The following is a 25,545-nucleotide window of genomic DNA, read 5'->3' as shown; positions in this document are numbered from 1 at the left end:
GATGTGAAGACAAGACAATCAACAGCAAAACTCAACAATTGAGACTTTAGGAACAAGTGCTTAATTTCCAATGAGTAACTTAATAAGTCCTATACTATAGTAATAGTGATGTATTTCTTCACCTGCTTTATAATTTTATTCCTTTATCTTTGTCCACACCACTATTAAGTTTTAAGTGACAAATACATGTGATTTGCCCATGGGCACGATAATGTCATCATACCCATATATAGGAAAATCAAACTGTTCATGTGGACAGACTGAGAACAATAGGTTTCTCTTTAAAAAAATTAAAAACTATAGAAAAACAGTACCACATTAATAAGATATTTTATTACTATCGCTATACTGTAAATTTCATTACTTAATTAAATCATCATGAGTCAACATGGAATATAGATTAAATTATTAATTATTTATCACTTATCAATATTACTTTCACTAACTGCAGTATTTTGGTTACAAGTAATGTATATTTTTTTTAAATTTTGACATAAAAAACATAAATTGTTAAAATGAATGGTGAATATTTAAAGCAAGTTGGAGTATTTGGTACCAACATGACACATTCCTATAGGATGATTCAGGTAAAGAATTGAATGAGCTGACAGGTAGGTCAATAATGCTAATGAAAAGAGCATGATGATGAATGTCTCCCTAGTATATCGTATCAATCCTGAATTTTAGTCACAAATACTGTAGGACATTTAGTTTTACAGTATATTTTATTATGGAAAATATCAATCAAATTTATTTATGGATACATATTTTTTTTTATTAGCTTGGATTTTTTTAAATTCTGTCAGTGTCAGCATAATAGATGTCTTAAAGTTGTCATTACCTTAAAACATTCATTTGTGTTCTTGTTCTCTGTTTATTGCATCCTTGAAAAAATTACAAATGGTGACCAAGAAATAGCCAGGGCTACTGTAATCAAGCTTGGCACCACTTAGATACAACTTAACTACAATATTAAATGAATATAAATAATATAAGAATTAATTCAATACACTATATAAAGAAGACAGAAACACAATAATAATAATAACAATGTTGTTGTTATATTTCAGTAGACATAAATGACTGATTTCTCTAGTATGCCTCAAATACATCAATCATTATAAATTATTTTTTAAATTTGAAATTAATTTTGTTTGTCAACTATGCAGCTTGCCTGTCAATTATGAACACATCAGAAGATAATATGAGCAAAACTGCCTAGTTGTTGATGGGAGAGGGGGGGATCAAAGAAACAAAATTTATTAATCAATTAACATCGTAGAATACAAATCTACGGTATAGTACATTAGACCTTATGAAAAAATAAAAAAAACTTTCCTCTTTTTTTTACCACAAATTGGTAAAACGAGCATGATACAACAAGTGATACAAGATAGGAGGAGGCAAGGGATGATGACCGGTTGAGCCGCCGACAAGTTGAGCCGCCGGTAATTTCTATGGAACGCCAAGCGCGTCTCTCAGTGAATGTAGTGCGTTAATTGATGTGGCGTATTTCAATTAACTTATTCGTTTCTTGGTACTGTTGTCTGGGATGTATTTCAGTTTATTTACTCAATCATTTCAATTTATTTAATACTCGGTTTTTGCACTAATTTATTAAATATATTTGGGACGTATTTCAATTTATTTACTTGTTCTTTCTATCATTTTAATTTAAATTTTGTGAGTATTTGCTCAGTCAGCTTGCCAGATAAACGTAAAAAATAATCAAGTTATTACATTTTTAATAGGATTTTGCATGACTATAAACAATAAATTTAAATGTGTTAGGCTTATGTTATTATACAGTATTTACTATGGTTTTATAATTTATATATTTCTATTTTTGTACTATTTGTTAAACTTACATATAATAAATAATTTAATTAAATAATTTAACAAAATATTACAAATAACGAATAAGTTAATTGAAATACGCGGCAAACCAAACGTAAAATATAATCAAGTTATTACATTTTTAATAGGATTTTGCATGACTATAAACAATGAATTTAAATGTGTTAGGCCTATGTTATTATACAGTATTTACTATGGTTTAATACGATTTTGCAATTATACAACTTCATTTATTTTTATAAAAATGTAGTACATAAAATTAAAATTCTAATTTTCAATTACACAACTTATACATCACGAACGGCAATACGAGCAAATCAACGACTGACAAGACTGTGGGATGAATATGTAGCTGGTAACCGGGGCAAGCCGACTACATTCACTGAGAGACGCACTACATTCACTGAGAGACGCGCTTGGCGTTCCATAGAAATTACCGGCGGCTCAACTTGTCGGCGGCTCAACCGGTCATATCCCGAGGCAAGGCTTGCCTTGAGACTCGCCTCTTGATTATCCCATGTCCGATGCTATACAGTACCTGTCCTTGCTTACCTTATTGAAATTTGCTTCGTCTCTGACTTTTACTGCCTAGCTTGTACTAATCATTGTTACATATAAAATTATTAATGCTACTACTATTGACGACATAGGACTTAGTTTGGCGGGGAAATCCAAATATAACTATGGAGCTGAAAAAATGGTTTCTCTTTTTTCTTTAATGGAATATTAACATTGCTTAAAACGTTCTAGTGAATGACACTGCTAATAGAAGTAGCCTAAGACTTGCCTTCTCTATCTGGAAGAATTGAGTGGAATAATCAAATATTCTCATAGATCTTACACCTAGCCTAGTAGTAGTAGTACTAGTAGTAGGACTTATCAGTAAGTTTATCTGCAATATTATGTACTAGGCCTATTTGCCTAGGGTAGGCCTAGCGACACTAGTAAGTAGTAATGCTATAGCCTAGGCCTAGCCTAGGTCTACTTACTACTGCAGGCCAGTATCATTGGCATCGTATCATTATCACATCACACACAGAGACAGACAAAAGTTATATTAGGCCTAATAATAATAATAAAAATAATAACTTGTCCTTTGAACTTACCTTGTAATGCTGTGGTTGGAACATCTTTCAAGCTAAAACCTTTGCGACGGTATATGTTCCTGATATTTTCACAGCCAGCCTCAGTCTGTGCCGTTACTATCAAATTAGTAAAAACAGTTAAAAAAACAAATGTGTATCCGAAATTAAATTGCAGGGGCCTAGAAGTCGAGAACGCCATTGTGTAGAATACTGTGCCCGCGACCAACTACTGAGAGAGCCTTGTGTTGTGTGAACCTTATCCTTAGGGTTCTCTTGACGATATTTTCTCTTTGTCTGCGAGATTTAAACTGCTGTAGACACGTCAACTCGCAGTTTTTTAAGACTCTTCATAAACATAAAATATCCTAGGGATCTTGACAAGCTGAAGCATTAGGTGTTCATTTCTGAAACTAAAATAAAGTAAGTAAATTCCACAAAATGACTACCACATTCCATCAAATTCAGCTACCCGTTTTTAGTTAGACAATCGACAATCCCTCACGCTCATTGAACCGTTCTCTGTGAAAGAAAATCAATACCGACCGCATGAAGTCTGTCAACTAAATTGCTCATCTAAATACTCGTGTCACCCCCTCTGCTCCACTAAGTATACACTGTTTTAGTAGTGTCATGCCGATTAAAGTATCCCTTTATTTTGACAAAGATGGATATTTCCATTCACAAAGTACCATCAATTGCATTAAACAACGTTTATTTTTACTTTTTATTTTGGTTTGTTCCTGTCCAACAAGATGAATTAAAAGCACAAGAGACGGAGTATAAATTATTAGTTCATTCACGGTAAACAAAACACTTCGTGCCGTTGGGGGCGTATCCAGATAGGTCATTTTTTTTTCAAAGAGAGGCAAGACCTAGGCTAGGGAGGGATGGCAGGGAGTAGTGTTGGCAGAGTCGTGCTCAAACAGTAAGTAACTAGACCTAGCCTAGGGCTAGTCCTACCCTACTTTCTTACGACGTACCGCAGGTATAAATGTACCAGTTGAAATTTACGTAGGCCTAGGCCTAAACCATTTAGTTATACTTTAGCAAGATGATTTTATTATGATAACGGTAGAAAGTGCATGTTGAGGGCGCATGCATCATGAGGTTGTTAATGTGTGTGTGGCAGGTCGTTTCGGCCCTGTTTGTATTTTTGTCATGCTTTTCGGCCGCAGTGTATGGAGCGCCGAAGGTGCGGACACGAATAATACTTTAATAGAACAAGGTGGCTAAGCAGTACTGCAACATTATCATCAGTTATTAACAATTATTTTTACCTATCCTCTTCAGGCCAAGGCCCAAATTAACAATTATTTTTAGTAGTATTTTATTATTATTATTATTATTATTATTATTATTATTATTATTATTAATGTTATTAATATTATTATTTATTATTATTATTATTATTAAAGAGTTCATTACAGTATCAAATGGTGTTATCTTTCTTTTTACGAAAACAATGCAAATGTTACAAGTCGATTGGTTTGGAGACACGTTTCTTTCTATCGTTTCCATACAATATATATTTGGATCATGTTTATAAATGCGTCAATAAAATTTAGATTTATAAAATAAGTAGCCTTAGCGCCTATACTATTATAGTTAATTTAGTGGATTAGTTTGTCATAAGTTTGTTGCGTGCATTTTTTGCGTCTTTACATTACCAATGTTCTGTTTATAACAATACATATATAAAATAAATCAAAAATATATTGAATGATGTGATAAATGAAAATAGATCAAATATATTTTATTTTCATTTTTATATTTTTTTCATGTAAAATTATCAATAATTATATACATTTTAATTGCCGTTTTAGGATTCTTTTATTTTCATAAGGCAGACAAAATCACTCATTGCATAGAAATTAAAGAAATCATTAACTAGAGTATAATTTGAGGAAAGAAACGTTTTCAACAATTATGTTGAGGTGAAGCAGACACATGGTTTGTATTTTCTTGTTTCTTTTATTTCCATTGTCGATACATATTTTGATAGTGTTTATAAAATACACAAATAAATGGAAATAGTAAAATGTAGTTTAAATACAATTTATAGGCCTAGATACATGGCTGTTTCAGGCTTCTTTTGATAATTAGGTTTCACTCACAAGGCCTATTGTTGCATGGAAACTATGATAAAATTGGAAATGCCCACAGACAGGTTCCCATGGTACTCTTGCAGGTGAAGCAGACATATCCTTTGTGCCTGCTGCATTTGGCCCTTTTGTAAACCTGCTGTACCAACCCTGAGCTACCGTGCCCAAAATTATGTAGTTTTTACGCATGCAGTGCTAGAATTTTGCATCATCGTAAATGCGATCGAGTTTGTGAAAAGTGATCATCATTATCCTTAACTGGAGAGAGTTTTATAAAATATGTGAAAACCAATATTGTCATGATATTTTACAAGGCTTTTACTTGGCGTTTAATATTGCAGCTGTTAATCGCAATTGAAATGCTTACAAACAATAGGGTGTGACCATTTCTGACCCGGGTCGTTTCGGCCTTCTAACCCGGGTTGTTTTGTCCTTCTAAACCAGGTCGTTTCGGCCCAAAAAGGGCCGTAATAACCCGACTAAATCGATGAGGCCGAAACGACCAGGATTCACATTTTTATAATGTGAAGAAAGTGGTTGGTAGAGTGTTTCGGTTAGAAACTCAATACCCGAGATATTTTCAGATCAAATTGTAATGTTGACAAACATTCTTCTACTGACATTACATGACATCAATTATGTATAAATAACTTTATTTTATATGTCTTTCAGGACACAAACAGATTTAAACATTGGATCTGTCAATACTACAACATACAATGTAATAAATGTGAATGAACGCGACTCAAAAATATAGGCGTACACTTAGTATATACTTCAGTGTACAACAGTAATTAAAATAATGATAAATATATTAGTAAATCATTTAAAAGATATTGTAAAAGTAATGACGATAAAAACTTGGTAAAATAATAAGTGTATAGTTAATAAATTAATAGTAGTAATATATTTTAATAATAATTGCAACAATGAATAATGATATTGAACTTATTAATAATTAAGTAGTTAATTTTTTTAAAGCAGTTGTAAATATAAATTTTTATACTGTATGAACTTTATATATATTGTAGTCTAATTAATTTATAGGTTAATGAATTGTATGTTTATTATTTTTAATATTTATTAATGATTATGGTGTTTGTAATTTGGTGTTTTTGAATGTATTTGATTTTTGTTGTTTGTAATCTTGAATGTTTGTACTACAATAATTTCAGACCGGCTCTGCTTTTTGTATTTTATCATATACCAGAATAAATAAATAAAATAAAAAAATAAAAAGTGCAGTAGCATATAATGAATACGTACTTACAAATGCAGCATTATTATTATTATTACCATAATTTAATAACTACTATGTTAAATATCTTAACAAATATTTTAACATTAATTTAAATTGGAGACAATCCCTTTCAATAATGAATTCCTTTTCTTATTGCATGTTAAAAAGCTGTTGTCAAGACCACGATTGGTGCCTACTTGTGCTATATAAATTATCAAGCTCTCAATTCGCAAAATTTGCGTAAAACCGGCTCAGGCCTAATTTCGAAACGCGGAACACATTATTATCAATTATTAATTAATACATTTTTATCGCTGCTGTTTTGATGTAATGTATCTGAGATTTCCTGCCTGTATACTAATACTGTTTTATGTACAAATTACTTGAATAAAGATACCGTAATATAATACACAATATCACAGATACTTTCTTCTCATTATAGATGGATATAAAGATTTTAGATGGTGGTTTGGGAACAGAATGTGAGAAGAGAGGATTTGCAATAAATGTAAGTAGATATATAATGCATTGTATGTACTGTAATGTGTAATGCTTTCACAGTGTAACTTTTCAGATAGTTTAATACATACTCCAAGTATTGAAATTCATGCCATCGTGTTGGGATTCAATATTTCGACATTAATAATGTCATCATGATGACATAATTAATGTCGAAATATTTAATCCAAACACGATGGCGTGAATTTCAATACTTGGACTATGTATTATACTATTTTATCTAAAATTAATCAGTGGACCTTTCAGTGTAACTTTTCTTTTGAAATGTTTCCACATCCAATTGGAAGGAGGCCTGTGCCATCAATTGATAGAATCAAACTACTGTACGGAGTGGAATGAAATTATTGTACAGGGTGGAGTATCTAGGTGTATTAAAATGAGAAGTGGGAGGTGGGGCTCGAGGGGATGTAAAGGTTAAGTGAGAGGGCTCTATGATGAAAAGAGGAGCATTAACTCTCATCTAGTGGAGTGCCTGGGAGGCTCCAGCCTCCAGTTGGAGTGCCTGGGAGGCATGATCCTCTAGTGGGAGTGCCTGGGAGGCACGAGCCTCCAGTGGGAGTGCCTGGTAGGCACGAGCCTCCACCCTTCAGCAATACAATGGGATCTCAAGCAATTGTCTGAGGAAACCCTCAACTGCTTTTATTCCTCATGCACTTGAATTGAATTTTTAGCTCTGATGAGGGGCTCTCTGATTGATTAATAGATCTTTTTTGGATGGGCAGCCATTAGGGCCAATATATTCTACAGCCTCTATTATAAAGGTAAAAAGATATACTAAAGGCAATGGTAGGAGAATAACCCATAACTTGCAGCATCATTCTGCTGAATTGCGTATGGGCGTGGTCCGTGATTACCTAGCATGCCGTAGAGGCTCTTCATGGTAGCTACAGTGTTCGCATCATTCCACAACGACAGGGGCTGAAATGAACCTTAACATCGGGGTAACCCACCTACTCTTCCAAAGGTGCAATGGGTTCTTTAAAGTGCACACAAGCCAGATGTATACACAGGACCTGCATTAAGTCCTTATCCGAGAAGACTTGGTTCTACCAACTAAACCATGGGCGAGGAACGGCTGGAACCGAGCCAATATTAATGCTGTTGCTAGTGTCACCCTGCCTTACCGCTCGGCCACTGATTTTCTCCTTGGAGCTTCCGTGATTGCGAGAACTCTTTTAATAGTAACTCCAATAAAATTTTATATTTGATTTTCCCCACTGCCTTAATGCATTTGGTAAAACATTTTGTTTCTATATATTGCTGCCCTTCTATGAAAATCTTTCGAAAACAAAGTTTAATAAACACAGTACAAAAACAAGACTTTTACGGGCTCGGGAGTGGAATTAATTTTGGTCATGAAAAAAAAAAAACAAAGCTATGAAATTTTCTAGACTGTTATTGTCTCTGAAATAATGTGTGATCTATATAGTCTTCAACTATATCACTAAAAATAGACATGTCAGTTACAATTTGGAAAATTCACGCTGTGTGAAAAGCTTTAATATTTTAATTTCAATCTATTTGTAGGATGATCCTCTGTGGAATGCTAGGTTGTTGCTTTCCAACCAAGATGACATAAAACACATTCATAAAAGGTATTAATGATATTTGTTTTTTATTTTTAGAATTATTGATGGCTTTTACATTGTTGTAGAGTCACTATTTTGTCCATCCATCTACTTTTCTCCGTTTTATTTATTTTATGTGTGTTTAATATCGTACTATCGTAGGCTATTTATTAAATATATAGAATCAAGGACGTAGTTTTTGCATGCAGTAACTGCAACAGGGTCCTAAAACAAAGCAATAAAAAGTCTAATACAGAGTCTTTGTGTATAGTAGTACATACTCCCAAGTTTCTAAATGCCTGCCATCGTGTTTGGTTTCAATATTTCAAAATTAATTACGTTATGACATAATTAATGTTGAAATATTGGATCCCAAAACAATGGCAAGTATTTCAATACTTGTATGTATGTATTATACTTTTTGAGTGTTTGTGTCTTTCTTAAGGTTAAATGGTTATGGTAACGGTTAAAATAAAGACAAGATAGACAGCACTTTAAATAGCAACATACTTTAAACCACAAGGCATCATCAAGTTGTTAAATTTAAACATCATATTACTGAGAAATGTCTTTACCCGAAGAAGTTTACTGCTTGATGGCCGGTTGTGAAGTAAATGTTAAGTGTGTTAATTACTCTGTAATGTGCTGCTGATCTCATCTTTATCCCCTGTATATTCAAACTCAGCTACCCAATCTACAGGTATTTCATTTTGGCAAATATGTGGGCGTTATGCTCTTTGTACTGGTATGGGCATTTATAATGCGCTTCTTCCTTGCGGTTATAAAGCGCAGTTCCTTTCACTGGTCATTGTGATTGTGGATTTAATGAATGATGATTTTATATGATGATTTTATATCACACATAGATTCTTGGAAGCTGGATCTGATATCATTGAGACCAATACTTACCAGGTAAAAACAGTTTTAATACATTATTTCCAGTATATCAAGAACATAAGATTTCTGAGTCCCTGGTGTAATTTCTTTGCTTCTCTCCTTGTGTTTTACCTGGGGGGCTGAAATGCTGAAAGTTTCTAGTTTATTTTATTTATTTATTTATTATTTATTTAGGCACAAAATACATGTTCCAAGGATTGCCAATAGCGAATATATCACTGTCCTACTTGTAGGTGACAATCCCTTTCACAAGACAAACATACACACACGATGCTTTACACAAACTAAATCTCAATATGAGATTTATCGAGTGGAGTTGTTTTGGTCGTGAGAAAAATTCCTGCAACACTGACAGGAATTGTGAGTTCAATATGTGAGTTCTGTAATAATAATAATAATAGATGGATTTATATAGCGCAAATAAAAGAGGTCTCTATGCGCTCGGGACTAGATGTTGCACTTTTCAATAACTAACTTTCTCCTCCCCTGAGGGTCACTTCATGTCTTCTGCAGTCAGTAAACCGGCGCACTTTCATTTGTCCATGACAGGGGCCGAGTAAACCAGTACACCGGGGTAACCCCCAACTCATCTCGAAAGATGAACTGGGTTCTTTAAAGTGCACATGAGCATTTATGTACACTGGGCCTACGGTTTATAGTCCTTATCCGAGAAGACTTGTTCCACCACCAGAACTATCGGAGCGAGCCGGCCGCGAACCCTTGCGGATATTGTTGGCTATGATCACGGTTCCCCTGCCTTAACCGCTCGGCCATTTTGCTCGCTCAAATGTAGGCCTGTAACCTCTTTAAACAGGTTTTATTATGAGAGCCAGTGGTACAGAGGTGCCTGGGAGCTCCAGTTGAGTGAAGGAGAAGAGCACCCTTAGGGGGTCTGTGAAGCATTTTAGCATATAAATGGTTAACGTCAACATCGTTTTGATGGCTTTTGATGCAAAGGGAAGGGGTACTTTGGTTTACCAGATTAGGTTAGCTTAAAAAGCGGGTTTGGTTGAACCATAACAATTTCTTGGTTATGTGCCTGTTAATATTATACATTTTTTATTTCTTTAATGTATGTCGTGAGCAATACTTTCTTATACATGTATATTGCCAACACCTTCATTAAATGATCTTGTATCACAACTCTCCAACATTGTCTGTTAAATGTAGGCCAGTGTTGAAGGTTTTATCGCTCATGCTGGCCTGTCAAAGGAGGAGGCCCTCAACCTGATCCATCAAGCAGGAGAGATTGCTATCGAGGCCGTTAATGAATACTGGACTGCTAGGCAACCAACTGAGGAGAAAAGTAAGATTTCTTTACATGACAGTGAGTGTTTTAGTGTCAATGGTCAATAGAGTGGGCCTAATTGATGTTTTTGTTTGATTATGAGGATGTCTAAATGTTCTGTTGACAAGATACTGTTTAAATGTGTGGGTGGCATTTGCTTTATGGCAAAGCAGCCATGTTATATACCCTAGATTGCTGTGGTTCACATATATTTCAGCCTTAGGTCCAATTTATGACTTGTATCAAAGTGTACTGTATATAAAGAGCCCATTGCATCTTTCAGAATAGTAGGGGGTTACCTTGATGTTATGGTTAATTTCAGCCCCTGTTGTTGTGGAATGATGTGAACATGTAGCTACCATGAAGCGCCTCTTTGTGACTGTTGGGTAGTCACAGACCACGCCCATATGCAATTCAGTACAATGACGCTGCAAGTTATGGGTTATTCTCCTACCTTTACCTTTTTTTGTAAGGATGTATATTTATATAATATGTTTTTTCTTGTTTTTCTTTTTGTAAATTTTATAGACAGGTTGAAACCAGTTGTAGCTGGTTCCATTGGTCCATATGGAGCGTGCCAACATGATTCGTCAGAGTACCATGGCAACTATGTTGACAGTATGACAGTTGAGGTATGTATGCAGTAGTATGTATCTATCAGTTTGGGAGAGATGGAATTCACATTTAATAGTGTACTTTAGTAACTTGCTCTCCAATCCAAAGGAAAACACCAAAGCCCCTTTCCTGACAGAAAATACCGCAATAATACCCTAATCACGCCGTCGTTATTGCCCGCGCAGACCCTTTCACACAGCTAGTTAAAATCCGGTAATAATACCGTATCCTGTCTGAGAGGGTTCTCGCAGAAAGGAGTATTTGATGTCTGTGGCGCTTGTGCTTGTTAACAAAGAGGGCGCAATTTTTGGTTTACTCCATTAATCCAGTATGGCCGGAGATGAAGTCCTACAACTGCTGCTTTGCAAATGTTTTTTAATGCTTGCTATGTTTGCAGTACATATAAATTTGAGAAACAGAAAGTTTCTAATGCATTTCGTTCAAGTGGAGAAAGAACTTAGGAAGCGTTTCGAGCAGCTAGGTACAGGCGATTTTTGCATCTAAAGATCCGTCAGCTAGCGACTTCATCGGCTTTGTGAGCTGCAGCAGCGGTTGATGGCTGGCTGCTCGTGTGACAGTCTGATTTGTTATGCCTCAGTGCGTAAGACGTCGATGAACTTGCTACTTGAAAACTTGCATCGGTATTAATGCGGTATTAAGACTAGGTCCCGAGGAGGTCTAACTGAAGCCGGCGTTTAGGCATATTTACCCTTTCACATAGAACGCTGGCGTTCAAGAAATACGGTATTAATACCGTTTTGCAGCTCTGCCTGAAAAGGGTATAATAGAATTGAACCAAGGTTCTTAGAAGTGCTATGGTTGCATGCACACCCACACACACCCACCCACACACACACACCCACACCCACACAGCATCAACTAAACCATTATAACCAGTAACTAAGCTTGATAGTCTGCTAATCCCAACAGACAAGTCCATTTTACTTCCTACTCCTCCCTCTGCACCTAACACTCCTACAGCTGTAGTATGTAAGTCAAGCAAAAATTTTCTTTTGAGTTCCTTAATATATTGGAACATTCTCCTGCTACATTGTTTGCATCAAACTTTTCAAACCCAACTCAAAAACTCTCACATTATAACCTTGGTTTATCATTGTCATTGTTTACAGAATTTGGATTAGAAAGCATGTTTGTAACCGCTGTCTCTTGTACTGCTTTTTTTTTACTACTATTATTATATTATTAGTATACATTTTAAGAGTTTAAGTCTTATTTGTCGGCGATGTGGCCAGAAGCCTTTTTCATTTGATTAATTGATTATTGATTTGATTGATTAATTGAACTTCATTTGATAGGACCTGAAAAACTGGCACAGGAGTAGATTTCAAGCACTGTTAAACTCTGGCATTAAAATGCTGGCAATTGATACAATCCCAGCTACCAAAGAAGCCAAAGCAATAGTTTCCCTCTTAGCAGAGTTCCCTGATGTCACGGCATGGCTAGCATTTTCCTGTAAAGTAAGTAAACATTGCATGTCCCACATGTTTAGTGAGTCGAGTGGTATGGCAGGGGCACCGCTAACTACAGCCTACACCCCGAGCTGCTCATCGTGCAGGGTTGGGTTGGTAGAACCGTCTGCTTGGATAGAACTCAAAATGGAGGTCCAGTGTATACATCTGGCTCATGTGCACTTTAAAGAAGCCATTGCATCTTTTGGAAGAGTAGGGGGTTACCCTGAAGCTATGGCTCATTTGAATCCCTGTCGTGGAATGATGTGAACATCTAGCTACTATGAGCGCCTCTTTACAGCGGCTTGTAAGCACGGACCACGTCCATACGCAATTCTGCACAATTACACTTCAAGTTTTGGGTTATTCTCCTACCAAAATTAGTGTGTGAGCCCATATTACACATTATGTTTTGTATATATTATTTAGATATAATTCAATAATAAAATAATTAGAGATAATAAATGATAATAACCTTTTATGACAATAACAACAATTGTAGATTATATTTGATTTCAGGATGAAGCCAGAATTTGCCATGGAGAATCTTTTCGAGAAGCAGTTGCCATGGTTTCCTCTTGTCCTAATATTGTAGCAGTTGGTGCAAATTGCTGCTCTCCAACATTTATTGCTCCACTGCTTCAAAGTGCAAAGAGCGCCACCAATGGAAAACCATTTGTTGTGCTTCCAAATTCAGGAGAGAAGTGGACAGGCTCTGGGTAAGATGATGTTGATTTGTCCCCTCTACAGCCTAGTGGAGAATGTTGAAAGTTTTTAGCAAAGAAATAAAACCAATAAATAAAGATTGTAATTCTTCATGTTTGTTTTTAAATTAGTCTAAATAGTTAAAAAATGTGAATCTAAATTTCCTAATGAAAAATAATAATTATCAATCAGTAAAAAATTGTTTAAATATTTATTGCCACAGGTGGACTGGTGAGCGTGAAGTTTCCAGTTGGCAGGCGTACGTAACAGAATGGATCCAGCTGGGCGCTAGGTACATAGGTGGTTGCTGTACAATTGGACCGGAGGACATAGCGGTGATCCGAAGACATGTTAACAGTATTATTACAAGTTGATGTCCACTAAAGCTAAATTTCCTTACATCTTTATTTTTGGGTGGATTTCAGTATTGTTATACAATTTTTTTTTTTAAGCTATAGCTTAATTATGTTTGCAGTTGCGGGGGAGGGTCCCTTGAGTTGTTGATCAGCAAGGTAGGGTGTTGCACACTATACGCTCATGATTTGGTTGGTTAGAACCATGCCTTCTCACTCAAACAGGAGTCCTAGTGTGCAAATCTAGCTTGTATGTATTTTTAAGAACCCAGTGCATTTTTCGGAAGAATAAGGGGTACCCCAGTGCTCTGGGTCAATTCAACCCCTGTTGTGGAACTACTGAGCGTATGATACAGCAGCTATAATGCTTACTGACCACGTCCGTTGGTTGGATCCAACTTCTGACAAATAAACTGTGAAAATTTGTATTAAAAAAGCAATGAAACTCAGCAAGTCTCCCTTTGCCTTTGCCAAAGAGACCACTGAGATTTAGATATAGATGTTCCCACAAGAATAGGCCTGGCATTGCACACTTTTATAACAAATCATATAGCATTTCTTTGTAAACTTTAGAGGGTGCACTCACAAATAATAATCTTCTCTGTTGCTTCGATTTGTTGATAATGATAAAAATTGTTGGGCTAACTCAGTCCCTTTCACTTCTATTCCATTATGGGTTCGGGGAAGAATGGCTTAACCAAGGGGTTGGTGATGATATTTGTTTTCTAAATTTTTTTAAACAACGTTCTTTAGATACTGAACAAGAAGAATGGGTGGCATATGTTAACGAGTCAAATTAAAAATTTACTGTTCATTGAATTATTGTATTGCTTTTAAAAACTACCTTTCTTTTAATTTAAATCCATATTTCAAAAAGATCTTTACTTCATTCTGCATTTCTAGCTACAACAACTTAAAAACCGAGGAAGGTAGAAAGTTAAATATTAACTTAAAAATAGAATTTGCTCTTGTAGGGGGGTATTGATGATGAATTATATTTTCTTCTCAAATGTAAATTATACAGTGATTTAAGAGAAAAATACATCCCACGATATTACGTTCATTTCCCTACACAATATAAATTAATTTTCTTAATGAGCTCGCACAGTCCACAAAAATTATGCATCTATTTACACCATGTAAATAGACGTGTTGTTTGGTACTGCTACCTCAGAAGTCGTAGGGTCTTTCTCAGGATGACGGTCTTCAGTTCAATGCTTTCATCACCACAGGAGGTGACATTTACTCTGCTGGTGATGTTCAGATCACTGACTGGCACTGATAATCTAGCTAGCACAAGCGTCTATTTCTTCTCTCCTTTCTATCTTTTCCACTGGGAGTGCACCACATAGATACAGTATATCTTTGTCTGTGGCTTTGTCTTCTGCTAACCATCAATAGGCTCCGCTCTACTGGAAAATTCTCCTCTCTTCACCATTCTATTCCATAGGCCTGATAATCTTCATACACAGGCTCTTAAGACTTTACTGATTATGATTGATGATTGGTATAAAAATAATAATTCCCAGACCCAGCCCCCTCCCAAAATTTGTAGCTGTTCTTGTTCAAATCAAATGAATTAACAGTACACAGTTAACAGAGTTAACAGTTCAGTTGTAATAGGTGAAGTAAATGGAATGGGCTTGGGAGGGGTGTCCTATGGGACAACCTTGTTTTGGGCAATTAGTTTCATCCTGAATGGGTAAAACAGTATGATTAATAGTTTTTAATTGAAGAGGACTGTATTATTATGTAGGACCAAGTTTGGTTTTGCTCAGAGTAAAATTATTGAAAGAATTGCATTACAGTATTCGTTTTTCTTTAAGAATAAGTTACAGTTTGTGGTCGTAAGATGAATTTTAGACTAATATTATTAACTAAGATTATTAGGTTAAACTTCCCACGTCAGTGCATAAAACAATTTTTTTGGATCTAACGTGTATTGATAAACAATCATATTTCTCCGTAATCCCAAACATTTAAAGAATGGCCGGACTTCCTTATGTTGTGGTTATTAAAGAAGACCATTCAACAAATTCCCACGTTGGTGCATGCATAAAAACTTGATTTCCTGAAATTTGAATAAATGAGATCAATAGCCAATCAAAATTCTCTGTACTGTCTATGCTAAACATTTGAAGGGTGAACTTCCTTGTAATTTAGGCCTAAGGAAATGTAAATGTATATGGGTTTGTAGGTGCAATACATGACAAAGTGGTCTGTTTAGAAGTTAAAGGGTGGACTTCCTTATGTTGTGGTCATATTAAAGACCATTTAAGAAACAACAGGAAACATATATCTAAATTTTAGGTTAAACTTCCCACTTCGGTGCATACATAAATGTAATTTTTTGGATATATTAGATTTTCATGACAGTCGAGAATGTACCGATCATATAGATTATAGACAATTACTGTTGTCTGAATGTGTACATTGAAAATGTGACGACGGCGATAATAGCGCCGGACTCCCAACTGTAAGGGCCTATAGGGTTAACACTTTACATTTCCATAGTAAAGTGGGGGGGGGGGGAACGTGAATTCACATTACTTATCAACATTGCTTTGGGAAATCCGTCACTGAACAAACAACTCATTAAAAATATTACTCTTTCATTCTAATATACATGATTTACCATAGTTTTCATGACCTCTATATACATTTCTTACCGGGGTCAGTGCATTGCTCAGAAGGTCCTTTGGTCTGAAGTGCCTTTGGTCTGATGTTAATATATTTGAAATATGGACAAAAATAACAATACACAATTATTGATTGTTGCATGATGTTCAACTCTGCAACATAATTGTTTAATGTATAATGCTGAACCCTACGATTCTGAGCAACCAATTCACTTGATGCAAGGTATAATATAACCTTATTGGACTTCATGTGAAGAGATAATCAAACATTTTAGACTACGTTTACACAGGTAGTGATTTCATGAGAACGTTCACAATCTTTCAACTACTTTTCTGACGCTTCTGCGTGCAAATTCTGTACAACCGTAGTAACAAGTAGAACACCTTTCTCAATTTTTTTTTTTTCAAAAATCTTATGATTACAAGATAGCACTGTCCAAAATTTACGTGTATCAAATAGAAATGCCGAAGTTTAGTTCAAAAAAGCATAAAAAGTAATCATTTTTTAGGGAGGGTGTCCTAGGTGTTACAGATGTGCTATTTTTAGTTAACGATCTTTGATGACAAAGTTAAAAAGTTAATCATTTTTGCGTGATGGCGCCCTACACTGCGTTGTTACAGAAGTTGCACTCGGAGAACACGATCTTGTAATTATAAGATCTTTGCTTTTTATGCTTCTTTTTAAAGAACAGTGGTGCTTGTTATGCGTAAAATCACAAAGAGCACTATCTTCTTGTTGTTGTTTTTGTGCTATTGGTTTGGCCTGCTGACTTGGTCTTAGATGACTCATGTCCCTTTTCAGCTTGCAGTCCGAGTGTGGGTTGACTCCTTTAGTCTTTGTCAGAGAGTTTGCTCTGGGGGCATGATGTGTAATTGTATAGTTTAAGGGAATACTCACTCTACAATAAAACAAAGCTCTATAATTGTGTTTACATTTCTATATTTGTATAAATACAAAAAATAAATCCACAAGACATGGTTTTTATGTTCCTTTCATTTTTTATCTTTAATGCCATCATGGCAGTTACAGACCATGTTACACATTATGGTTTCTACAATTTATCTTAACAAAAAACCAATAAAAAAATGTAAGTTCTATCCCACCGATACATACACGTAGTTTAAAATACTGAAGACACCACGATACTGTCATTGTCTAAAAAAAATTCACTTCACCCCTCCCTCTTGTACTATACATATTTAAGAACATGGTCTCGGTGAGCATACTTGCCTCTAATATGAAAGACAAAAAAGCTAATTGGTGTAAGATACATTATAGCCAATAGCAATGCAGGATCGGAATTAACATAAATGATAACCATTGCATAATAATTCTGGCCTTTATGTTACATTAACATTTAAATGCATAATGTGAAGCTGATTATCACATTAATAACAAAATTGGATAAAAAAAATATGAAAACTATATAAATGTTACTTTGAATAGTAATATTTTAAAATAAATATGAAAACATTAAAAGAAAATGCATTACAATTAAGGATATAAATAAAATAGACTGTTGTATGTGTGTGTGCTACTATGTATCCAGTGTTTGTGAGTAAATAGTGTTAAGAGCTTTGATTCTTTTATAGCTAAAACTTACAGATGCAATTCTATTAATATTGTTATTAATACCTGTACTTATGTTAATGTATTTTTTTAAACCTATAAGTACACAATACTTTTCTTGTATTACCTTTACTATTAATGTTATTTTTGTTAATAATCTGGCTGCTTGTTAGGGAATTTTTAATGCATTTTCTAAATATCGTCAGTGTCCAGCACTGGCCATTGGCCCATTTTATAACCCTGTGTAAAGTCAAAACATTTCGTTAATACTTTAAAATATAAAATTTTACAGAATGCAGTCACCATTACTTAAATTTATAGGAGATATCCAATCTTTAACAGCTATACAAAAGTGAATTGATACAAAGAGCAATTTAAAGATAAAATACTGAGGGGAAAAAATAGCAGATTCATATCCAGCACTTCAGAATTCTCAGCGGTTTAATTTAAAATTAAATTTAGTACAAGCATTGACTTATTCCATAACATTTTACAGCAGCGTAAATAGGACAAGTGGTATAAACTTATAGTTTAAAATAAAGCATATGTGGTGAAGTATGCAAAACCCTAAAACATTACAAAAAATTTATTTGCTTAAATGTTTAAATAATTTCATTTGGCTTCTGATATATTATTAGGTAAATTTTCTTCACCTGAAGAAGACCAGTGAAGTATGTAACAATTAGTTACTTTTGGCTTTAGAATCAAAGAAAATTTACCTGAAGAAATATTTTACAGCAGTGTAAATAGGACAAGTGGTATGAACTTATAGTTGTGCTTGAACAATCGAAGAACACTGTTTTTAAAATAAACCATCTGTGAATTATGGAAACCCCTAAAACATCACAAAACATTTATTTACTGTGTTCAAATTATTTCATTTGGCTTCCGATATATTATTAGGTAAATTTTCTTCACCTGAAGATGACCAGTGAAGTATGTAACAATTAGTTACTTTTGGCTTTAGAATCAAAGAAAATTTACCTAATATTTATTTGCTTAGTTAAAACGATCAAATTAGTTATCAAATGCTTTTGAAAAAATTACAGAACTTACTTACTATTGTATAAAAAATTCTTAAATTTATTACCAGCCAATTGAAGGGCCAATGCAAGCAATACCAACATTAATATATAAATGTTTGCGGTACACCATGTACCAACATTATTATTTGTCTGTTAATTGGCAAAACAAACAATTATTTGTTCAAATTTGATAACTTAGTTGATAACTTACTTAAATATACATAGTAGGCAATTAAAATATTGCTGCTTTTTCACATTTTTAGCATAGCTCAAAATATAGGAACAGTATTACTTGTTTGCCTGTTGGAGAACATACTTGCTTGTTCTAATTTTTAATTGAAACCCATAAATATACCCAGCATTTCAGTTATTGATCTTCACTGTTCAAAGTTTATTACAAAAGCAGAGAGTATATAATTATTTACATTGACTCAATGTTTCGGTAAAGTTGCAAATTTTAAAGACTGCAATGTTAGTTTATCACATTATTAATGTATGGACTTTTAATATGAATATTACAATAATTTCATTGCTCAGTTCAAATACGGTACAATAATATATACAAGAATAAGGACAAAATCTATGTAATATAATTAAGAATTGTCTCAAATATCAAAATTACAGCTTTTAAAATCTTAAAATCTTTTCTATTTTTTAAAACTGCAGTAACAAACCATTTTGATGTTAAAATAAAAATGTTCTATCTAATTATGTTCATACCTTTGAATAACAAGAACATTAAACTGTACATTGATGTATACAATAAAATAAATAAAAAAAGTACTTCAAAGGCGTATTCAAAAAATACAAGCGAAACCAAATATAAACACAGTGGAAGTTATAAAACATGATTACTGTATATAGAAATTTTCAGAAATCTATTAAAATGGTATCTTTTAATTTTCGCTTGAACGTACATGGATTTGCAGCTTCCAAGTTCAAAGAAAATGAAAGCATATTTATATATAAATATATATTTATATATAAATATATATTTATATATAAATATAAAGAAAGACAAAGTGTATGAAAAAGTCATTATTATTCAATATGTTTCACAAACATAATACCCTGCCAATGATTAAACAAAAAATTATTATTGAAATTCTAGTGGGATTGATATGCAGTATTTTCCGTCCTCTCATATATAGTAATGAAACATAATTTTGTGCTTATCTTGAAACAATTACAAAAATGAGATGAGAATTTAATATACAAAAATTATATTATCTAAAATACTTCAAAAACGCATACAATTTTTTTTTTCATTTTTACAATGATTTGATATTCAATGGTTCTTGCATGCTTCTTTCGACTCGAATAATAATAATAAAATAGTATTATATTTTAAATTTACCAAACAGAAATATAAAATTTAAAAAATTAATACAATATCTAAACCATCTTCTGCAGATAGTGACTCTATTTATACATTTGTAATTTGTAAATATTACTATTGTTAATAATACAAAAATAACAAAATTATAAAAATAATACTGTTAGAAATCTATAGGATATGATTTTTTTCATAAAAAAAACTGGTCAGAATGCAATTCAGTTTTTAATCGGACATATTAAGTGTAATGCTGTAAGGGGTTTTAATCGCTTGCAAGAAAATGTTTTTGTTTGTTGAATTTTTTTTGTAGGTTTACTGATTCTGTTTTGAGTTGCTGCTGCTGATTGGTTAGAAATGTTGTTTTATGGATTGTAATTGGCTTATTTTTTTTAAAATGAAATATAAAATAATTGACTTGGCACAATAGCAAAAATGTTACTTATAATGAGCCTACAGAAGCCTCTACAGTATTATCAGCTTTCACATTGTGCACTGCGGTTACAAAGTAAACAGCGCCACCAACATCAAGACATCATTAATGTACATTACAGATACACTCATAGTTGGCTACTGTAATAATGTTTAACAAAAGCATTTACAGTTGACAATTACTGATAACATGGAAGAATGTATGCAGGTAACGCTTCATAGATGATTCATTCGGAGATATCACTGAGGAAGAAGTGTTAATTCATGATTGCTGGTACCAAAAACCTCTCCAAAAACATCTCTGTAAATTGACACCATACTGATATGTTTGACGCTAACAATGACAGTGTGGACATCTTAAACAATTCAAGGCCACCATTATGTCATATAAAGGTGTCATCTCGTAAGTTTCTTTACTCCACATGTCTGCTCTTCTAAGAGGTTTTGTTACTCCCCATTGCCTTGCTTTTTTAACAATAGATCCCTCTTCCATGCTGGCATTGCCATTAATTTTGCTCTTCGCTCTTCTTCCACTGGATCAATTTTAGATGCCTCTTCCTCCAAGCGCTTCCTTTCTTTTTCCATCATGATTTTCTTCTTCCAATCTGGAATGCCTTTCCATTTATCTTCTTCATCCTGTTTCTTTCTTTGTTCTTCCTCCTCAAGTTTCTGCATAATCATCAAAAAATAAATTTAAGATTTACTTGCCATTGTCATCATAATTAGCATCACCATGATCATTAACACCATCAATATCACCAGCACCATTAATAATGTCATTATTGTCACAAACACTATCTTTCATTACCACCATCAACAACATTATCGATATTACTGTTACATCATTGTTTTCATCAGATTGGAGGTATGGGATAACAGACGGCCACCTCTTGAACACTGGGTGCATACTGATCAAAATGTTATGATTTTCTCACAAAACTAATTCCACTTCCAAGTTTCAAGTGATCAGCTTCACTGGATAGATCTGGATGATTTATTTATTTTTTTTTATATTTGTATATATGCAAATGAAATGAGGTAGGCCTACCTTAGCATCAGCATGTTTCTTAGCCAGCATCGCCTGTTTCCATACTGGTACACTTTCATCAAACACTAACTCCTCTGGTACTGTTTTCTGCACCGGTGATGATGGGCCTGGCTTCACTTTAGTTGCTGCTGCTGGCTTGGGCTTAGTCTTTGGAGCAGGAGGAGAGGACTGCTTTCCAATCACTGGTGGAGTTGGAGCAGGGCCGAATGGCGGTGGAGGGACTGGAGGTATCGGGGCTGGTGCATTCGGAGGTGGGGGAATTCCGTTGTTTTGATTACTGTTAGTTTGAGCACCCGGTCCTCGATTGATGTCTAATAAGAATAAAAGGTAACAAAATATTATTTATTTATATATCTTCTCTTCTTCCGTTTAGGAGCAAACTTCATCCTTGAAGGCTAATGCTCCACTGACTACAGCTTTTACAATTTTTATGTACATAGTTTGTGGTGCATACACAATCAAATTATTTTGTTAAATAGCACATTAATCTGTCACTAATATTAATAACAGTAATAATAATAATAATTAAAAAAAGCAATAATAATACTATTTATAGATATGTTATTTTTGAAGTATCTTACGTAAACTTTGGCATTTGGAAAATTGACTGTTATCTATTAATGAGTGCCCACCCCAAGTTGAATGAGGGCACTTATTAGTGTGTGTCTCTACTCAACTTTAAATAAGGGAACTCATTGCTGAGTGCCTCACCCCAAGTTGAATGAGGGCACTTATTAGTGTGTGTCTCTACTCAACTTTAAATAAGGGAACTCACTGATGAGTGCCTCACCCCAAGTTGAATAAGGGCACTTATTAGTGTGTGTCTCTACTCAACTTTAAATAAGTATTGCATGGTAACATTCACTGATGAGTGCCCACCCCAAGTTGAATGAGGGCACTTATTAGTGTGTGTCTCTACTCAACTTTAAATAAGGGAACTCACTGATGAGTGCCTCACCCCAAGTTGAATGAGGGCACTTACTAATGAGTGTCTTTACCCAACTTTAACTGAGGGAATTCATTGATGAGTGTGCACCCCAAGTTGAATGAGGGCAATTATAAATGAGTGCGGGGAAGTTGGGAACAGCTCTCCCCGACGGCGCCGCACCTGTGCAAAACACATTGCACTGATTAGCAGATACAAAGCAGTAACTACAGTATGAATACCATTACCTTCCGGTTTGTATTGATTTCATCAGTTATAAGCTGACTAATTAGGTTTATCTAAAACTTATTTTAGAACTAAAACTTTTTTAAACTTACTTGGTTTAGTTGGTCTTAACTTTATCCCTTTATTAATTTCATCACATATGGAATCAACCGGTGTTGATGACACTACTCTTTCTGTTAAAAATAAATCAATGAAAATTTAAAAATTGATAATGTTATGTATTATGCATATTGCACAATGCCTCTATACAAATTATTAATATCAAATATAGATAATTTTTTTAAAATGGAGAAAAATATAATATGAGATACAAAACCTTTGTTTTTGTTTGAACAAATAACATGATTTTTTTTAGGGCATGTTGCTGTATATGTCATATTTAAAATGAAAATAATAACTTTTATTTTTTCCCTTTATTTCTCTCATTTTTAGCACAAAGTATTGTTATTTTATTTTGATTACTGTCATCGTTATTAATATCATTACGTCATTATTGTGATAGTAAAAAGCAGTAAGATATCTCATAAAAACTATTTTCAAATTTACTGAATATAATTCATTTATTCAGGTATATACTTTACAATCAACAGCCAATAGCTGAATTTGATCGCATTACAATATTCAAATTCAAATTCAAAGTAACCTTTATGGCAATTTGTAAACAAATTAAAGTACAACAATAACAATCGAATCAATAGAAGTAGTCATAGAGGAAAAAAAGCACACAAAATAAATTTAAAACTTAATAAACATCTTAAAATTTAAAAGGATAAAAACATGTAAATATATTCCTGATTACTTTAATGTTAATCTTGTAATATTGCATGGTAACATAACAGTTTAAATGTGCTGATTGGTCAGCCAAGTGATCACATGGCATACCTGTGAATTGTGCTGGTCTTAACTGTATCTTTGTGATGTCACTGATGTTGAATCCTGCAGAGGGTTGTGTATGTGTTCTTGGAGCCTGAGATCTTGCTGGGAAGCCACCAATTACAGGTGGAGGAGGTACAGTCGGTCCGCCAAACCCTGGTGGTGGGGGAGGCGGTGGTGCTGGAGGACCTGCTCCCAGTGGGGGTGGTGGTGGAACACCTACTGGTGCAAATTCAACTGGTGGAACCGGTGCTGGTCCTGGCGGTGGAGGAGGAACTGACATACCGCCTGGGAATGTTGGTGCAACTGGTGGAGTAGGGGCATGTGGTCCCATGGAAGCATTGAATTGAGGTGGTGGGACATATGCTGGCGCTTGTGGGGGCATGGGTGCAGGTATACTTGGTGGGGGAGGAACATTGGTGAATGCCGTAGAACTTGGTCTACCTGGTGGTGGAAAGCTTGGCGGTTTTGGTGCTGGTTCTGATGGGGGTGGAGGTATGTTCGAAAAGTTTGTTGGAATACCCTCAGGTATCGTAACTATAGGTATTCGACCCCCAGCTATATGCGAGGTAGCCGACATATCGACCATACTCAACCTTGTGTCAGGATTGCGTTTAGGAGTTGGAGGAGGTGCCACTTTCGTGCGGCCGTTCACTACCTGGTTCTGGTCCATATGAAGAAATGCTGGTGATGACATTCGCTTTTGGACGGTGGTGTCATTTGTTCCACCGGGGTTCCGAGACTGAAGCTGGGATATAGTGTCTTTGATCCGTGTTGCTGGCTGGAGCGCATCATACATCCCAGCATCATTATTAACGGGTGAATTTGATATTATCGGTGCAGAACGTCTGTATTCCTGCTTCTCCTTCTGCTTTTCAAGTTGTTTTTCTTGCTGTAGGAAGCGTTCTCGGATATTTGCAATATTTTGGAAGTTAACATCAGCCATGGGTGGGGGTGGAGGTAGGTCGTCAGTCTCACCATAACTCTCCTGTGGAACTGGTGGGGGCGGGGGTGGCGGGAAATCATACATGTCACTTTGGTTTGGCATCTCTTCATAATTTGAGTCCACCGGTATTGGTACAATGTAATCATTCTGTGGATATGGGGCAGGCATAGGTGGGGGAGGAGGAGGGGGAGTTTGATAGTCAATTTCAGAGTATTTATTGTCCACTATATCAGAGCTCAATGCAACTGGACCAGTGGTCGCCATGTTTATGCACTCAGAGTTGTTATTGTTCGCTACAGTTTTACTGAAATAATAAAGAAATAAATAATATATTATTAATTATGACTTCATGATCCTATTACATCAGTATATCCCAGGAAAGTATTCAATGCTCAATCAACTTAATTTGTCAAATTGAACTATTATTAAAAATAAAAAGAATGTGACAGAAAACCCAGGTCAAGGCTTAATCAGGCGCATAACCCAGGTGATGGCTTAATCGGGCGCATGCAGGGTGTGAACAACAAAGCACAAAATAAGTCATGATTTGTAGGTTTGGAGCTACTATATTATTAAATCTAGAAGCAAGAATGATATAAAAAAGGGTACACAGAAAGAAGTGAGCTGTACTATCAATCAATCAATCAATCATTCAATCATTCAATCAATCAATCAGCCAATAAATAAATCAGCTTATTTCTTCATTTAAATTATACAAGCCTACAAGCCTAATCTATTACAATGACTGACACGATCAAACAAAGCAAGCTTTATTATTTTGAATATTTGATGATGGCCAACCTATGACCT

The 25,545-nt window shown here is 34.6% G+C and overlaps 3 protein-coding genes across 5 annotated transcripts in view; 1 reads left to right on the top strand and 2 right to left on the bottom strand.

The window, feature by feature from the left end:
• Positions 1–3,496, bottom strand: part of LOC117103358 (glypican-6-like) — a 74,598-nt gene extending 71,102 nt beyond the window's left edge. The window contains exon 1 of the mRNA XM_033243899.1: positions 2,964–3,496. Coding sequence (XP_033099790.1) covers positions 2,964–3,141 — 178 coding nt within the window. The 5' untranslated portion in view covers positions 3,142–3,496. The remainder of the gene's footprint in view (positions 1–2,963) is intronic.
• Positions 3,497–3,781: 285 nt separating this feature from the next.
• On the top strand, positions 3,782–19,924 carry LOC117103359 (homocysteine S-methyltransferase YbgG-like). 3 transcript variants are annotated; one of them, XR_004444574.1, is made up of 11 exons: positions 3,843–3,927; positions 4,766–4,892; positions 6,727–6,792; positions 8,331–8,398; positions 9,238–9,283; positions 10,439–10,574; positions 11,085–11,188; positions 12,488–12,649; positions 13,160–13,359; positions 13,569–18,205; positions 18,250–19,924. XR_004444574.1 is itself a non-coding variant. In XM_033243900.1 (9 exons), exons 2-9 carry the CDS (start codon positions 6,727–6,729, stop codon positions 13,717–13,719), a joined length of 933 nt encoding a protein of 310 aa, XP_033099791.1. In that variant the 5' UTR covers positions 3,782–3,867; the 3' UTR covers positions 13,720–15,807. The 3 variants fall into 3 exon arrangements, 2 of the variants coding, with proteins under 2 accessions (XP_033099791.1, XP_033099793.1); XM_033243900.1 differs by lacking the exons at positions 4,766–4,892; positions 18,250–19,924 and having other exon boundaries at positions 3,782–3,867; positions 13,569–15,807; XM_033243902.1 differs by lacking the exons at positions 4,766–4,892; positions 18,250–19,924 and having other exon boundaries at positions 3,847–3,927; positions 13,569–15,807.
• The window catches only part of LOC117103371 (unconventional myosin-XVI-like), a 61,661-nt gene continuing 53,432 nt past the window's right edge, over positions 17,317–25,545 (bottom strand). The window contains exons 29-32 of the mRNA XM_033243917.1: positions 23,799–25,039; positions 23,009–23,089; positions 21,746–22,056; positions 17,317–21,366 (exon numbers count right to left, since the gene is read on the bottom strand). Coding sequence (XP_033099808.1) covers positions 21,145–21,366; positions 21,746–22,056; positions 23,009–23,089; positions 23,799–25,039 — 1,855 coding nt within the window. The 3' untranslated portion in view covers positions 17,317–21,144. The remainder of the gene's footprint in view (positions 21,367–21,745; positions 22,057–23,008; positions 23,090–23,798; positions 25,040–25,545) is intronic.

This window comes from Anneissia japonica, unplaced genomic scaffold, assembly GCF_011630105.1.
Source record: "Anneissia japonica isolate Jap-2015-1 unplaced genomic scaffold, ASM1163010v1 scaffold1891_len642697_cov171, whole genome shotgun sequence".
In the NCBI taxonomy this organism is placed as follows: domain Eukaryota; kingdom Metazoa; phylum Echinodermata; class Crinoidea; order Comatulida; family Comatulidae; genus Anneissia; species Anneissia japonica.
Note: the sequence above shows the minus strand (reverse complement) of the source record. Positions and strands in the feature narration are given on the sequence as shown.

What these genes read in the sequence shown, in the direction of transcription:
- LOC117103359 (XM_033243900.1), top strand. Translation starts at nt 6,727, where the DNA reads ATGGATATAAAGATTTTAGATGGTGGTTTGGGAACAGAATGTGAGAAG. An exon ending in GGCTAGCATTTTCCTGTAAA is followed by an intron (nt 12,650 to 13,159) that starts GTAAGTAAACAT and finishes ATTTGATTTCAG; the next exon opens with GATGAAGCCAGAATTTGCCA. An exon ending in GAGAAGTGGACAGGCTCTGG is followed by an intron (nt 13,360 to 13,568) that starts GTAAGATGATGT and finishes TTATTGCCACAG; the next exon opens with GTGGACTGGTGAGCGTGAAG.